Source organism: Myxine glutinosa, chromosome 2 (genome assembly GCF_964187855.1).
Source record: "Myxine glutinosa chromosome 2, kmMyxGlut1.1, whole genome shotgun sequence".
Lineage (NCBI taxonomy): Eukaryota > Metazoa > Chordata > Myxini > Myxiniformes > Myxinidae > Myxine > Myxine glutinosa.
The window spans coordinates 60,349,421-60,367,134 of record NC_136262.1 but is presented as its reverse complement, the minus strand read 5'-3'; the positions used below and the strand labels follow the sequence as shown (position 1 = coordinate 60,367,134).

The 17,714-nt window shown below is 43.6% G+C and overlaps 1 protein-coding gene across 7 annotated transcripts in view; it reads left to right on the top strand.

Moving 5' to 3' along the window:
- DTNB (dystrobrevin beta) overlaps positions 1–17,714 on the top strand; it is a 277,429-nt gene that overhangs the window by 153,733 nt on the left and 105,982 nt on the right. For all 7 annotated transcript variants that reach the window (XM_078773345.1, XM_078773348.1, XM_078773344.1 and 4 more), the window contains exons 7-8: positions 8,458–8,563; positions 16,256–16,422. In XM_078773345.1, the coding sequence (XP_078629471.1) occupies positions 8,458–8,563; positions 16,256–16,422 (273 nt within the window). The remainder of the gene's footprint in view (positions 1–8,457; positions 8,564–16,255; positions 16,423–17,714) is intronic.

Below are 17,714 nucleotides of genomic sequence, written 5' to 3'. Positions count from 1 at the left end.
GGACTCGAGCCCATCACACTCACAAAGGGAATTGCAGATGGGTAGACGTTCAGCCAACGCGTCGACGTGGTCGTCCAGAGACGCCCCCCGCCCGGCTCTCCACAGTCCCAGCACGTCCCACGAAGATGGCAGCCGGCGATGGCAGGAACTCGTAGCATGTGCTAAACTTATTGCTAAATTGATAGCTCAAATGGATGCACATAATATGCACCCATAATATAAACCACGGTGCCAATGAAAAAAAATATGGGATAAAAAGTTTCTCCAAACTGTCCCTATTTCTTGATTATTATTTTTGGCTCGAATAGGTGGTATTGCCCCCTTTGGCAGAAACAACCTCAAGAAGGCATTTCTTATAACTGTCTACCAGTCTCTGACATCAACTGGGAGAAATTTTTGCCCACTCCTCCATGCAGAATTCTTTCAGCTCTGCGATGTTTGAGGGGCTTCTTGCATGCACACCACCGTTTAGAGGCCATTTTTCCCCGCAGAGCGGGGGTTGGCCTTTTTGGGGACCGTGGTAGTTGTTGTTTTTGGTCCCCTTTTTGAAGCAATGTTTTGCGGCCGGATGCCCTTCCTGACGCCGGCCCTTTTTGCCGCCCTTAACGACAAACAGGGAATTACCAGTGAACTGGTGCTCAATGGGCCGACCTCGGAGGGATGACAGGCTGAGTCGGCCCCCCTGGCGTTGATTCGGCGAGCGACCGGGATTCGAACCCAGGATCCTGGGATCCTGAGCCGGCACCCTAGCCGCCAGCCCAACACCAGAGCTCGTTTCAAATCATCCCACAACATCTTGATGGGATTTAGATCCGGGCTTTGACTTGGCCATTCCAGAACCCTCCATTTCTTTCTTTTCAGCCATTCCTTGGTGGATTTACTGGTATGTTTAGGGTCATTGTCATTTTACAAGGTCCACCTTCAGTTGAGCTTCAACTTTCCAACAGATGGCCTCACATTATCCTCACACTCTTACGATGTCTCTCCGAAAAGACCGACTGGACAACCCTCCCATCCACTTTCTGAATAATCCTCTCCAAGAAGTTCTGTCACTCAAGCTTTTGGGTCTCACTATCTGCCATGATCTTTCCTGGAAAAACCACATTTCAAATCTGGCCTCCAAAGCCAGTCGCCGACTGGGCATCCTCCGTCGTGCGAAGTCCTTCCTTGGCACACCTGAGCTCCTCACCACATACAAGGCTTTCATCCGCAGCTCAATGGAATACTGCTCTCCCCTCTGGGCTGGTGCTCCTGCCTCACACCTAGCTCGCCTTCGCGCTGTTGAAACCAAAGCATTCAGAATCATTGGAATCTCCCGCGATGAAGCTAACTCCAAGGGCCTCTCACTCACTCACCGCAGGCAGGTTGGTGGTCTTTCCATCTTCTACCGACTCCTCTCTGGCCTTGCCCCCCCAGCTCTCTCTGGGCTCTGTCCCGCAAACATTCCTACAGGTCGCACAAGATCTGCCTGCAACCCTCTTTTGGTTAAACTGCCAAAATCAAGACTCTCTGCTCACCTTCACTCCTTCATTCCTCTTTTCTCCCACCTCTGGAACAAACTCCCTCACTCTCTTCAATCCCACTCCACCCTCCAAGTCTTTAAAACAGCTGTTCACCACCATCTCTTATCTTCCCCCATCCAAAACCTTGATCTTTTCTACCCCCGCTAATTTCACCCCAATTCCACTTTTTGAAATACCAACTTCTGTCCTGGAAGTCCTTGGTGTCCTTGTGCTTTATACTTCTCCCTCCCCCCCCCCTTCCCATGCCTCCTCCCCCCGGACCCTCTCCCTTCCACACATCTCCCTGCTCTCGGATGTTGTGTTTGTGTGCTTCCCCTTTTCTCCCCATCTTGTCTTCCGCTCCCTCTTTTTGTGTATTTTGTTTGTCTGGTCGATTTGTTTGTGAAGTAAATGTTAGCTCTTTCACGAGCCTCGATTCAGTATACAAAAAAAAAAATGTCTCCCGAACAAAGGCAGATAATGAGGTGGCATGGCAAATGCGGGACTTTCAGCGCGGCTGGCGATTACACAGCCGTTCTCACTCGCGCGGCTTAATGCACTGTATAGCGATCAGCCTCAAACTCAACCGAGCGTCATTTATAAAAGTGCGTATTTTGGTTCATGCGCGTCTGGCTGCGCCCGCGTATCTTGCACAGTTCTCGGATGCTCACAACTCCTCTTCCTCGATCCTCTGAGCTGGTTAGTGCACACGAGTTCTTCAGCGCTAGTCCTTCGCTTCAGTCCTCTTGGGGGCTTTTGTGCAATGGGTTATATAGCTACGCCCCTGAACCGACTGGAACCCACTCAAACCTTCTTACCACGCCCTGTGACGCAACGCCGCCGCCACCACCTCTGAGCCCTGATTGGCGGCTCGTGCTTACCGTCAGCGCTTCTGCTGCTCCGCCCTCGGCTACGCCCCGACCCTCCTAGCCTGCCTCGTGTTAATTCGCCCAAAATGAACCAAAGTTAGCGCAAAGGGGCATGAGACTAGGGTAGCTGGAAAGTCAGTGGAAGTAGGGCCTATTCTCCTGGCTCTACTCAACGCAGAACTAACAATGGAAAAGGACTAAGCTTACAAATACTAAGACATAACTATACTATCGCGAGGCTACATGTTGCTTGTGTGACTAACTATGAGGGGGAATTTTAACCTTTAGTAAACTCACTGTACAAACTCAAAACCGCAACAATATATATATACATACATATATATATATATATATATATATATATATATATATATATATATATATATATATATATATATATATATATATATATATATATATATATATCTATATATATATATATATATATATATATATATATATATATATATATATATATATATATATATACATATATATATATATATATGTGTGTGTGTGTGACTGGCTCTGGCAAAAGCAGACACTTGGGGGCAAAAATCAAAATTGAGATTTTGATATCATCTGATTCCCCATGCTTTTCTTTTTCATTTGATAGATACATTATGATAATTGGATGAAAATTAACGAAGTTATTGTATTTTAATGACAATTGTATTTTCGTTTAAACAATAGAGATAATTAATTAGGTTCAAATTTCACAAAACAGTTCACACGCACAAAGAATGTGCACACGTAGAGCTTTTCATTCATACCAAACATGTATGTCAGGGATCTACTTCGAATTACGATGTATGACTCGTTGTAAAGCATCGAAATTTCGCGATCTTCGTGTCTTTTTGAGCACATTTTGAGAATGACATTTTAGATTCTTCGTCGAATTTCACAAGTTTTTGTTGTTTCTTGGAAAAATGTTTTGGTGCATAGTAATCTGGAGAGGTTACTCTTTCTATCCATATAAAAATCTCAATTTGGTCCCTGTGGTCATATTTTGACTCTCTTCGGCTTTTTCTCGCAAAGAGAAATGCCCCCAAGTGTCTGCTTTTGCCAGAGCCAGTCACATACAGTCACGTGAAAATGTAAGTACACCCCATGTGGAGTTTTGACTTTTTCAACATATTTCAACATTACAGCTATTTGATCTTCATTTCAACAATATTGATAGATAAAGGTGATATAATATAACAAATATCATGAAACATTTACATTTTGTAGTCCATTGTATAATTTATATAAACATAAATGTAAATTTTGCATGTGGAAAAAGTAAGTACACCCCTACATTTATCACTACTTCAAATACCTAAACTTTGAATCAGGTACACCAGCTCAGGTGCAAATGATTAGAACATCGTTAGAGAGGATCTTGGAGGAACCTGTCTTATTTAAACCTCAGACATTTAGTTTGGTTTGCTCTTTGTTGTTGAAGTGTGCGGCATCACCATGCCTAGATCAAAAGAGCTCTCTGGGGCCTTCAGAAAGAAGGTTATAGATGCCTCCGAGTCTGGGAAGGGATTTAAAAAGATCTCCAAACAATTTGAAATCAATCATTCGACTGTCCGGAAGATCATCTACAAGTGGAGAAGATTCCAAACAACTGCCAACTTGTTCAGGCCAGGCCGCCCCAGCAAGTTCAGCCCGAGAGCAGACCGCAAGATGCTGAAAGAAGTCTCTAAGAACCCCAGAATGTCATCACGGGACCTACAGGTAGCTCTTGCCACTGTTTATGTCAAAGTGCACGAGTCTACCATTAGAAAGAGACTGCACAAATTTGATCTACATGGGAGGTGTGCCAGGAGGAAACCTTTGCTGTCCAGAAAGAACATGAGGGCAAGACTAACCTTTGCCAATGAACACCGAGGCAAAGACCAGCACTTCTGGAACAATGTGCTCTGGACAGATGAGTCAAAGGTAGAGCTATTTGGCCACAGTACCAGAAGACATGTTTCGCAAAAACCAAAGACAGCATTTGACCACAAGAACCTGATACCAACTGTAAAGCATAGTGGTGGAAATATTATGGTTTGGGGCAGCTTTGCTGCATCAGGGCCTGGGCAGATCACCATCATAGAATCCACTATGAATTCTTCATTGTACCAGAGCGTGCTTGAGGATAATGTGAGGCCATCTGTCGGAAATTTGAAGCTCAACCAAAGGTAGACCTTGCAACATGACAATGACCCTAAACATACCAGTAAATCCACCAATGAATGGCTGAAAAGAAAGAAATGGAGGGTTCTGGAATGGCCAAGTCAAAGCCCGGATCTAAATCCCATCGAGATGTTGTGGGGGGGATTTGAAACGAGCTGTGCATGCAAGAAACCCCTCAAACATCGCACAGCTGAAAGAATTCTGCATGGAGGAGTGGGCAAAAATTTCTCCCAGTCGATGTCAGAGACTGGTAGACAGTTATAAGAAATGCCTACTTGAGGTTGTTTCTGCCAAAGGGGGCAATACCACCTATTAGAGCCAAGGGTGTACTTTCTTTTTCCACATGCGAAATTTGCATTTATGTATATTTAAATTATACAATGGACTACAAAATGTAAATGTTTCATGATATTTGTTATATTATATCACCTTTATATGTCAATATTGTTGAAATGAAGATCAAATAGCTGTATGTTGAAATATGTTGAAAAAGTCAAAATTTTACATGGAGTGTACTTACTTTTTCACGTGACTGTATATATATATTCAATACGTCCATTTTACTGTTCTCCAACCTATGGTTTTGTCTTAAAAACTCAACGTTTCAGCCAGCAACCCGGCGTGCGCCGGGCCTCCACTCGCCTTTATCAAGAGTAATTCCCTTGTTTACCTCCTCACAGATATACCTGGGGGGAGGGGGTGGGTCTATTCTAGTAGGTCAGGCATAGGTGCCTAAGTCAGCATTCTGTTCCCAGTCGTGTTCCTTAACTTCACCAACGATCTCGCTGTCTTTCTGGAAAATCCTCTTTATCTATTTTTGCTGACGTCTCTACCCTCTGCCGTACCATCCCTCATCATTCAGATTGGCAGTCAGCAGCCTCATCCCTCTCTTCAGACCTTGACAAAATCACAAGCTGGTTAAACACTTGGAATATGTCTTCCAATCCTGACAAATCTCACACTCTCACGATCTCTCTCAGAAAGACTCGTATGGCAAACCCTCCTATCTACTTTCTTAACAATCCTCTTGAGAAGGTTCAACCACTCAAATTCCTGGGTCTCACTCTAACCTACTGTATGATCTTTTCTGGGCAAACAACATTTCAAAGTTGGCTTCCAAAGCTATTCGCCGACTCGGTACTCTGCATCATAAAAAGTCCTCCCTTGGCGCACCTGAATTCCTATCCGCCTGCAAGGTCATCATCCGCTGCTTGGATTTCTGCTCTCTCATCTAGGCTGGTGCCGCTGCCTCACACCTTGTTCAGATTGTTGCCGTGGAAACCAGGGCCTTCAAGATTTATCAGAATCTCCAACCAATAAGTTGAGTCGATGGGCCTATCATTTTCCCATTGCAGACAGGTCAGGGGTCTCTGTCTTCCACTGCCTCCTTTCTGGTCTTGCACCCGTTGCTCTTTCTGTGCCTTGTCCCCTATCCCCAGCCCTCTACACCCCCCATGTTTCTTCCTTATCGTGAAACTTTCGAAATCCAGAATCACTGCCTGTGGACCCAACCTCCCCATTCTCTTCAATCTCATTCCCCCCTCCACGTCTTCAAGCAAGACAGCAGTTCACTACTTTCTCAGATCACCCCCATCCAAAATCATGATCTTTTCTACCACCATCAAGCACACCCACCCACCCCTCCCCTCCTTCCCCCACCCCAAAGGTTACCTCCTTCCAAATTTCCAGTTTTTTCCCTTCCTGAGAGTTTGTATGTTGACCGCCCCATGCGTCCTCCCCTACTTCTCATGCCTCCCCACACCCATTGTTTGTCCAAGGCTACCTCTATTTTGTCCCACAAACCAGCTGTTGGTGTTCCCCCTCTCTCTACTGTTCCTTTTGTTCTGTGTTGTTCGATCTGTTCAGTGTTCTAGGTCTTCCACGAGCCTTGACTTGTATACAAAAAATTGCTTACGCCCGGTTCTCGCCGCGTTATTCTAATTTTATGAACCAGACATGCATATCGTTTAATCTGCTCAACATTTTAATTCATTCAGATTGATCTGTTTTCTTCCTCTTCTAACTTTTATTTTCTTTCTTCTGGATTGAAAGCAGTGTCCCTCTTAGCTATTTCAGATTAACAACGTGAGTTCACTGCCTTAGCTTATCATAGGAAGCAGTTGGGAGGAAAATTCAGCAGATTTTGACAAACGACTCAAAAATCAAAACCCCCTGATGGCTCAATGCCATTTTTTTTGCACACCCAGACTCTATAGCATAATGACTGGAGCATCATTATGCTACAGAGTCTGGATGAACAATGAACAATGAACAATCCGCTCTGAGTCTGGGAAGTTTGATTCCAACCCCGGCCGAGCCACACCAAAAAATTTAACCTGGTACATGCTGCTTCCTTGCTTGACGCCCAAAGGATCCAGCACGTATAAACGAACATGGGTTGACAACCATTGTGCAGGCTTCATGGGCCAAAATGGCCTTTTTCTGCATTGAGGTTCCTTGTAAGGGAACTCGTTATTACTCCCGCAAGGGAGTAATGCATTCGATCGTGTCCGTGTGTGTGCGTGTATTCGTGTGTTTGTGAACAATATATCTGGAAAAGTTCTGAACGGATTTGGATGAAAGTTGGTGGGATGATTGCCCTTGGGATAAGGAAGAATTGATTAGTTTTTGGTGAAGCTCAGGATATTATTCCGGATCCAGGAATTTTTTGAAGGAATGTTTACCATTGGAAGATAGGGCTCATTTTTTTTTTCAACATTATCTTCTATATATTCTATATTTAACAACGTGATATGAAAATAGTTATCATATTTGTTGTAACTGTAGTTTAAACTCGTGGTTATGCGTTAGAGCGGTGTATTTTGTTAGCAGCGTCGTCTTCAAGGTTCTTTTTTTTTCTTTCTAATAAAGACATATTCGGTCATTTTAAAACCACCAAAGTGTGTATTAGATTTCCCCGTTTCATAAAATGTATCGTTTGATACGTATAATGCTTTAAAACTGTTTTTTTTTGTTGTTTTTTTTTTACCTCAGAAGAGATATCAACATTTACCTCAGCGAATGTCAATCGCGGTGTCAGTATTTGATGAACTTATAAAGACTTAGGTGAGTTATAAGTGTGACAAGCATGTGCACGGGATTCTTCCCAGAAGAATGAGTGGTCGCATTTTGCACGACTTAAAATGAGCGAGTTTTGTTTTGACCTTTGGGCCAGTTTTACATGTTGTATCCCCAAGGAATGAAACGAACGTTTTTCCTGGCTTACAATTTTATTTGAAGTCACACATGCCTCAAAATACACTCACCTATATAGAATTGAACGCTGAATCTGAAAATGTAAGTGAAATTGCCTCGTTTTTTAAAACATTAGCTTCTCTATATTCTATATATATCTGTGCAGTGTCTGTCTTGTGTTGTCACTGAACTACTCCCTCAACTTTTGTGAAATCGTACTATTCCAACTTGACCCACGCGGGAGTATGAGCTCCACTGAGTGGTGTTCTGGTATTGTTATAATTTACCAATAAGTTGGTAAGTTGCAAAATCCACCAGAGGGCAGTATCCCCATATGATTGTTCCAGTTGTGTTTCTCGTTTCTAACGATATTTCTGACAGTGTAAACGAAGGTGAGTTAATTTCAAGGTTGTTTGGGAGATGAAGAATCCTTGCCCTATTGCACAAGCTAAGTTTAGCTTTACCATGATCAATTTACTTCAATCTATTTATATATCTGGATCTGGATTTAATTGTCCAGACATGCTCATTTTCCATACTGATGGTCAGTCTTATCAAGGCGCAAAGGTTTCTATGAAGGGCAAGATGGACTTTAATTCAACTTTGACCTTTTAGCTTTATGTAACGCATGGTTTGTGAATGAACTGCTTGCGATTGGAAAGGCCATGGTAGATTCCTGGGTTTGTTTTCCTTTTCCTTCCACCCAACCCCATCTTTCGCAGAAAAAGGTGACGCTAAACATGTTTCTGGACACACTCATGTCTGATCCACCACCTCAGTGCCTTATCTGGCTGCCTCTCATGCACCGCCTTGCCAATGTGGAAAACGGTACAATGCTCACATCGTAACACCCAACCAACCCTCGGTAAAATGTAGCCTCCAATCAAGTCCTCGTGTTTCACTGTTTTAAGTGTAATCTGCCCACAGGGCTATGAGCATGGTGTGTTTGAGGTGTTTCCTACTTCACATCTACACATTCGGTACTCAGGGGTGGAATTTTTCACTCTCGCTTCCTACTCCTTTGTGCCCCATCCTTCCGCTTCCCTTACTCCTTTCTCCTCCCAACTTCCTTCCCCTTTATTCCCAAGTCCCACACTCTGCATCCTCTTTTCCATCCTTATCTGTTGTGATTGTAGACTTTTAGTGATTCTTTGTAATCATTTGGTCATTTATACGTGCCCTGACTTAGTTCTATATGACACCCACATCTAAACACCCATGTGTTTTCCCCATCCAATAATTACTCATGCCTTAACCATAGGCAGAGCGTTTAAGTTATGCGCTGATTCTCTCTGTGTGTTAATGCTTTTTTAGCTCACCTGGAATGAAGTTCAGGGGAGCTTATGGCTTATGCGATGGCGCGTCGTCCGTCATTCAGTCTGTCCGTCCGTCAGTCCGTCCGTAAACACTTGAAACTTCTTCTCCGAAACCGCTGATGGAATTGTGACCAATTTGGCACAAATGATATTTGTTGTGTTGTGACTAAAGTTTGTTCACGGCATGAAAAAAAATCTGTTCCTGTAGGGGTCTATGGGGGGGTTGCCCCCCAAAATAGGTATTTGCTTTCTTCTCAGAAACTACATATGCAATTCTAATGAAACTTGACCACAACCTTAATCACCTGTGTTGTACCAAAGTTTGTTCCTGGCATTTAAAACATCTGGGTCTAAGGTGGTCTTTGGGGAGGGGGGGGGCCTTTGCGCCCCCAAAATAGGTATTTGCTTTTTTCTGAGAACCTACACACAGAATTTTGATGAAACGTCACCACAACCGTCATCATCCGTGATGTACCAATGTTTGTTCAAGGCATTGGAAAAATTGGGGTCTGAGGAGGTACACGAGGAGGGGAGAGCTTGCCCCCCAAAATAGGTATTTTTTTTGTTTGTTTATTTATAGTCTTATGATTATGTTAGTATGATTCTTCATGCTGCCCTGACTTCTTGCAAATATTGAAATTGGTTTAAAATACCTTTAGTCAGTGCAGTATACTGTTTATTCTACCAGGTGAGCACCAGGGGTATCGCCCCTATGTTTAAATACAGAGTCGAGGTTCATGGAGGAGTTAGAACATGGAATGGATGAGGATGCAACAGAACAAAATGAACAGCAGGAGAGGGGGAAAATACAAAACAGCAAGGCTGCGGAGGAAAATAGAGAAATACTTCAAAGATAAGGGATGTGAGGAAGAAATGAGGACTAGGAGACGACACATAGGACAAGATGGATACAGAAGGAAACTCTCAGGAAGGAAAACAGGAAAAAACAGGGAAGTTGGGAAGAGGTGGACTTGGGGAGAATTCATATGGGAAGAGAAGATCATGGTTTTGGATGGGATTGAAGAGAATGTGGAAGTTGGTTCCACAGGCGGGAGAAAAGATAAACGAATGATTGGAGGTGAGCAGTGATTCTGGATTTTAGTAGCTCACCAGAAGGGGAGTTTTTGGCAGTCATTGTGTGTCTTGCAGAAATCTTGGTGGAGGGAGAGGGGTGAGTGATAGAGCAGAGGGTGCAAAACCAGAAAGGAGATGATAGAAAGCAGAGAGACCACTGGCTTGTCTGATGTGAAAGGAAATAAGCCAATAGACTCAGCTTCATCACACGACATTCCAATTATCTTGAAGACCTAGGTTCCAGGGCGTCAAGCTAAACAAGGTGTGAGGCAGTCGCCAGCCCAAAGGGGAGATCAGTACTCCATCAAGCTGCGGACGAATGCCTTGTAGGTGGATAGGAGTTCAGGTGTGTCAAGGAAGGACTCTGCACAACGAAGGATGCCCAGTCAGCGACTGGTGTTGCAGGCCAACTTAGACGTGTGGTTTGACCAAGAAAGACCATGGGTAATAGTGAAAGCCAAAAGTTTGAGTGACTACACTTCTTCAAGAAGATTGCTGAGAAAGTAAATGGAAGGGCTTGCCAGATGGTCTTTTCAGAAAGACAGTGAGTTTTAGTCAGGTTCATTATGTTCAGATTTATAATTTCGTTCTTTTTTTGTGGAGATTAGCAAACCTATACATTTTTGGAAAGCTTATAGCACCAGGAATCCGAAAAACCATGTTTCCATTTGCGCAAATTTTTCTTTGGCGGCCATATTGGATTTTCAAAATGGCCACCATCGGAAACCTATTTTTCGCGATATCTCAACATCCGAACCACCTAGAGTGCTGATTCCAACACCTATACCCACATTTTTGGGGATGAGGAATCACATGAAGCCATCTAAAATAATCTACACCTACCCTGGGATACCAGGTGGCAGCCTACAGCGGATTTTCAAGATGGCCACTTTCAGGAAACATGTTTTTTTCTGAATATGTATACCACATTGAGTGATGTTTCGCCTCAGTACAGTCATAGTCATAAATGGGATCATTTCAACATGTTCAGTTCATGTACATGGAAAGTCATTATATCAGACCTAATAGTTCATTTAAAATAAACCTCATGAAGCTCACAATTACTTACCTGTTGTCGTTTTATATATTTGCAGGTCTTGAGAGAAGATGAGTGAAGTTATGACTCAGCCCACACAGTGGCAGCACTGCATAATTTGTCAAACCGCTTCAGCAAAATATGGAACGCTTGTCCAGCAGCCCAAACCGGACTCGTTTGAACACTTGCTACAAACCCTTAATGATAGAGCAGCCTACCATGATGGAAAATATGTTAAAATTCACAGTCGCTTAAAGGATGAAACAAGTGAAAGTCTGCAATTCAATAATGCAGTTTGGCATCGTATCTGTTATTCAAATGCAACCAACAAAGAGAAGGTACAACGTGCCAAAGACCGCCATCAATATCACATTTCAGCCGGCTCCTACACAGAGAAAAAACGTGGACAAAAGCGAAAAAGCACAGAACTGGACGAACCATCAACTTCCACCACCAGTCCGTTTACACGTTCTGCAACAGCTCCATTCATTAAGGAACATTGCTTTTTCTGCCAGGAAGATAACGAGCAAAAATTGTACACATTGAGAACAGAAAACGGTGGGAAAGCATTACACGATGCTGTGGAGCTGTCTGGAAATCTCACCCTGCAAACTAGGTTAAACACATCCATCTCACCCACTGATGCACATGCAATCGATGTTCAATACCACAAGTCATGTTGGACAACAAATGTATTCCATGTGTTACGTACCAAGGATAACAAGGGAACAACAGAGAGAGGTCATCCGTTTCAAACATCATGTTTGATTGAGTTGATTAGCCTTGTCGACTGTCAAACTCAGAATAAACAATACTTATCCATGGCACATATTGAAACAACATACATCAACTTGCTTGGTGGCACAGATGCATTGGCGCACCACTTCCCTGCATATAGTAGACACTGGCTCAAGGAGAGAATTCTTCTAGAACTACCACACGTAACGTCTGTTAGGCAAAAGGACAGGAGAAAACCTTCTGTTCTTTACTCCCCAGATGCATGCGAATCCGATATGGTTCAGTCTGCCATGATAGAAAGTGAAGTAGACGATCTGAATATTATCTATAAAGCAGCAAAGGCATTGCGCAGAATTATCAAGAACTTCCACCAACAGGAAAACTCATCCGATGCTATACAGGTCACTAGCAGCACAGATGATGTTCCAGCAGCACTCCACGCAATGATCAGATGGGTTATGGTGGGGCCAACAGAAACACTAGAAACTGAAAAACGAACCACTCACGTTAACAGAGAAGTACTCACTGTTAGTCAGATGCTATTGGGTGGATTCAAATCTGACAAGCAAGTGAACTATAGGCCCAAAACTGATTCTGCGACCTTCCGATCAACCAAATCACAAGAAACTCCACAGTCTCTAGGATTAGCCTTGGCAGTTCACCATGACACAAGAAACAAGAAACTCCTGGAAAGTCTCTGCTCTCAAGGTTACTGTGTCTCGTACAGTCGTGTTATGCACCTCGAAACAGCCCTAGCAAATGCCATTGTGGAAAACACCCTGAAGTTCCAAGGACTTTATGTTCCTCCATTTTTGAAGAAGGGAACTTTTGTGTTTTTTGCAGCTGATAACACAGACTTTGCTGAAGACAGCGTGGATGGCAAAGGGACAAGCAACCCATGGAACAACACGATGTACTTGTCTGGTGTGAAGAAGACCAAGATCATGCTCAGGGACAAGTCAGTCGACTTGAAGGAAACAAAAGACTTGTATGGAAGGCTGATGATATTGACAAAATCAAGCCGTGATGTTGACCAGAAAGACGCAATAGGCAACTACGAATTCACCCTTACACCTCGCGCCTTGTTCGCACCAAACGGTGACCTGCTTCCTTGCCTTGACAAGTCAAAGTTAATCCATCTCCTTGTGAAACATGGAGACTTAGCTCCGGGTGACTTAGCTCCGACCTCAGGTCCTCAAGCTCAAGTCCATAACTCTGCAGCTATGAAAATAGCAGTAGTCGACGCCATGGTTCTTGTACAGAAATTGTCGACAAAACCAGCTGCAACAGTAACCGTTGAAGATCTCAGTGTCAGCTTTAATACCAGATTGATGTCACTGACAAGACATTTTGACGAAGTTATCCTCGTGTTTGATACTTACAAGGCCGATTCGTTGAAGCAAAGCAGAAGACAAAAAAGACGAGGGGGGCACAATCCAGTCCAGTACCAAGTGAAGGACAATACCAAGATCCAACACATCACCATGAAGCGGTTCTTGTCACACGATCAGACAAAGTCAGATTTGGCAGAATATCTGGCTGAGAAAACGTTGGAGTACAACAGAGATGCCTCCAAGCTGATAATTATATGTGCAGCAGGAAAGGCCAAGAGTAACAAAGGCGTGCATTTTGAAGACAATAATCATGAGGAGGCAGACACTCTGATGATTCACCAAGCAGTGCTGGCAACTCGCCGCAATCCCAACGCAGAACAGCTTACCTTCTTCTCTCCTGATACGGATGTCCTGGTCTTGGTCATAGCTAACTATGATGTTCTGCTCAAAAACACTGCTGTCTCCCTTGTGTCGGGCCTTGTGCAAGTACAACCAATCTGGAACAATCTTGGCGTCGAAAAGGCCAAGGCATTGCCAGCATTCCACACATTCACAGGAGCAGACAATACTGGACGGTTTTCGCGAATAGGCAAAACAACATGGTTTGAAGCTTTCATCAGAGCCGATAGTGACGTGATACAGGCCATGAGAATGCTCGGTGATGCTGCAGATGTGACCGCAGATCAGATGTCCAACTTGGCAAGATTTGTATGTGCAGTGTACGTACCAAAGGGAATATGTATCAACAGCATTCCGGAGTTGCGCTGGTACCTCTTCTGTAAACACATGACTGAAAGTCACAAGTTACCTCCAACGCTAGGGGCTCTAAATCAGCATGTTGATCGTGTACATCTTCAGGCAAGGGTATGGGCTCAGGCTACTATCGCACATTAAGTGTTCCTGGATCCACAGCAACATGGCTACTTCAAGGACAACGATGGGGAATTGAAACCACTAATGACAGATGTACCACCAGCACCGAAAGCAATACTTGAGATGGTCAGATGTCAGTGCAAAGGAGACTGCTCATCGAGACGGTGTTCGTGCCGTGCCAATGACTTGGCATGCACAGACTTGTGTTTGTGCAGCTCCGAATGTGAAAACGACGATGACTGTCAACCTGTTCTCTGCTCTGACGACAGTGATGAGGACATTTGAAAACCTATGAGGACAAAATGTTGATGAATGTTGACAAAGATAAAATTTCATCTATGGGAAATATTCTATGTTCAAATAAAAGTAATTATTACATGTATAATTATGGATTGTATAGCCTCATCTCTATATACTTACCTCTTGAATACATAAATCACCTGTTTAGGATATATGAGGGATGTGGTTTCATAATTATGATCCGTGTGCCACAATGTAGCGAAACATCACTCAATGTGGTATACATATTCAGAAAAAAACATGTTTCCTGAAAGTGGCCATCTTGAAAATCCGCTGTAGGCTGCCACCTGGTATCCCAGGGTAGGTGTAGATTATTTTAGATGGCTTCATGTGATTCCTCATCCCCAAAAATGTGGGTATAGGTGTTGGAATCAGCACTCTAGGTGGTTCGGATGTTGAGATATCGCGAAAAATAGGTTTCCGATGGTGGCCATTTTGAAAATCCAATATGGCCGCCAAAGAAAAATTTGCGCAAATGGAAACATGGTTTTTCGGATTCCTGGTGCTATCAGCTTTCCAAAAATGTATAGTTTTGCTAATCTCCACAAAAAAAGAACGAAATTACATAACAAACCTGACTATTTTGGGGATTTCTCAGTATTGAAAGATGCATTCCACATGTTTGACCAGCTGGTGATTTCTGTCAAGGTCTGCAGAGAGGGAAGAGGCTGCTGCCTGCCTATCTGAAGTATGGGGGATGTTACGGAATGAGGGTCGAGTCATCAGCAAAGAGATAAAAATGGATTTTCCACAGAGTCAGATAAATCCTTGATGAAGACTATAAATCAAACGGGGCCGAGAACACTGCCTTGTGGCACTCCAACCTTGACAGGGGAGGAGATTAAAGGAGTCTGTTGAGAGACACATGTTGGCTACCAGAATGGAGGATGTCAGTACTCCAAGAGTAGATGTCAGTACTACAAGTGATGACAGGGGAGGAGAAGAAAGGATTCTGTTGAGAGCCACATGTTGGCTACCAGAATGGAGGATGTCAGTACTGCAAGTGTGGAACTGGTCTTGGATGTCATAGTAGAGAGTTTGGAGAGCAGGGCAGAGTGAGTGCCAGACTGTATCAAATGCTTGAGATATGTCTAGAGAAACAGCCCTAATCTGATGTCTGACATTGAGGGCCAACATCCACTGTTGGGAGAGCACAAGCTCCACTTTAGAGGTACCTAGTCTGAATCCGAACTGATGGTCAGAGATCAGGCCGTTGGAGAAGAGGAAGGCTTTGAAGTCTACTGCGATGATGGATTCCATGTCCTTGCTAATGATTGGAAGTAAGCTGATAGGTTGTAGTTAAGGAGATGCTTCAGAGATCACATCCACTTCATGATTTGCATCCGCATCAGATACCACATTCTCGTCAAGAGGCACCCTGCTAATCAAATCGGTCCCTTGAAGCACTTCCACTTCACAAACCGCATCTATCTCATGAAATCCATTTCATGAACCACTTCCACCAAATGAATGGTTTCCACCTCATGTAGTTAAATGCTCCTGTTTCGCAAATTGAATCTACCTCACACCCCGCATCCTCCTCACAAACTGCATCCCCTCACACTCCGTTTCCCGCTCACACGCTGATTCCACCTCACACACTGCATCCTCCTCAAACCACATCTGGCTCACTTCTCCGGATCTGTATTCACCTCACACTGCACCTAACTTACAGATGACATTCTCCACACAAACCACATTTACATTGCCAACTGCAATGCCATGTGATCTTCATATCACTCACATATGCACCCCAACATCATCGTTTCCACTCTTCACCACTCACATACTGTCTATTTCTAGTACTTCCTCCTTAACATTAATCATTCCTCCAATGTCATTGGCACAGTGTTTCACCCGGTGGAATGCTCCCACTGCCACAGCGAAAGCATGCTGGGGTTTCGCTACCGCTGCCAGCAGTGCCACAACTACCAGCTTTGCCAGGCGTGCTTCTGGCGGGGCCAAGCAAGTGGCTCCCACAGCAACCAGCACCAGATGAAAGAGTACACGTCCTGGGTAAGACTTGGCACGTGGTCATTACATTTAACTTCCGGTTAAATGCTCATTTTAGAAAGAAAATTTACCTCCAATGCCGCAGCTATTGCTCTAGACATCCATCCATGCAAATCACGATGAGATTACCAGAAATCCACAAAACAGGCAGGCGTGAAGCATTCTATGACTGCAATTATTGCTCTTGTTAACACTTCAATTTCATCACCGTGCTCGTTGCTCAGAATTGCTTAGCTCATTGTTACCCTCGCCTGAGGAGAGGGCATTGCATTGAGTCTGTTTGTTTGTTTGTCCGCACAGAATACATATGATTTTCTCTGCAACCGTTGGTCCGATTGAGCGGAAATTTTCACCATAGATGCAACTCCACCGGTACAATTTTTTAATGATAATTATGACGTCATAGGTCACGTGGTTCGGCCGCCATCTTGGAAAAATCGAAAAACTTTGCACCTCTATATCTCCGAAAGCGCTGAATAGAAAAAAATTGAGACATGACTCATTGTAAAGAACTCTCCATGGGGAATAAAATATGTTAATGATGATGACATAAGTGCTTCCATTATGATGTCATAATTCGACAAGTACAAAACTTCATCCTATCAAGATGAAATTTCTTGAGCATAATCTAGGAATAAATTAGTTTAGAAAAAAAAGTATCATGACGTCATTGGTCACGTGATTCGGCCGCCATATTTGTTTTAATACTAAAGCCTTAAAAACCACTGAAAATACATCCTGGCGAGAGTTTGCAATCTCTGATTGCTCTTTCTTGTTATGGTCTTGTGAAACGGATGTAAGCGTTGCTTGGCAGCACACATCTTTCGATGACGCCATAGGCCGTGAACATTAAATGGACTATGTGGGCTGGACTTCAGTCAATTTGTGGATTTCCACTTTTGTGCATGAAATTTGATCAACATGGAGTAGGATCATTGAAAATGCCACGACAATATCTGCGGAGCTTTTTACCGAGGGTTTCGCATGAAAGGCAAATCAATATCTATATTTTCACTCACCGTGTGTGCATTTGTGAAGGGTTCTTCTTCTTCATGATTAATGACTGGGTGTTTTTTTGCTAGACATGCTTAATAACACTGACAGGATGGGACAGAGGTAGCCGACTAACTTTTGAGCTGTCTAGTTTGGGTTTGATTCCCGACCCAAATATAAACGGTGGAATTGGTGCTTCGCCGGCAGGGTGTTGCATCACAAAGTGACCCGTCCCTCACAGGGACGTCACGACGGTCTCTCAGCATTAACTGGTGGATGTTAAATATGTCACACTCTCTTCT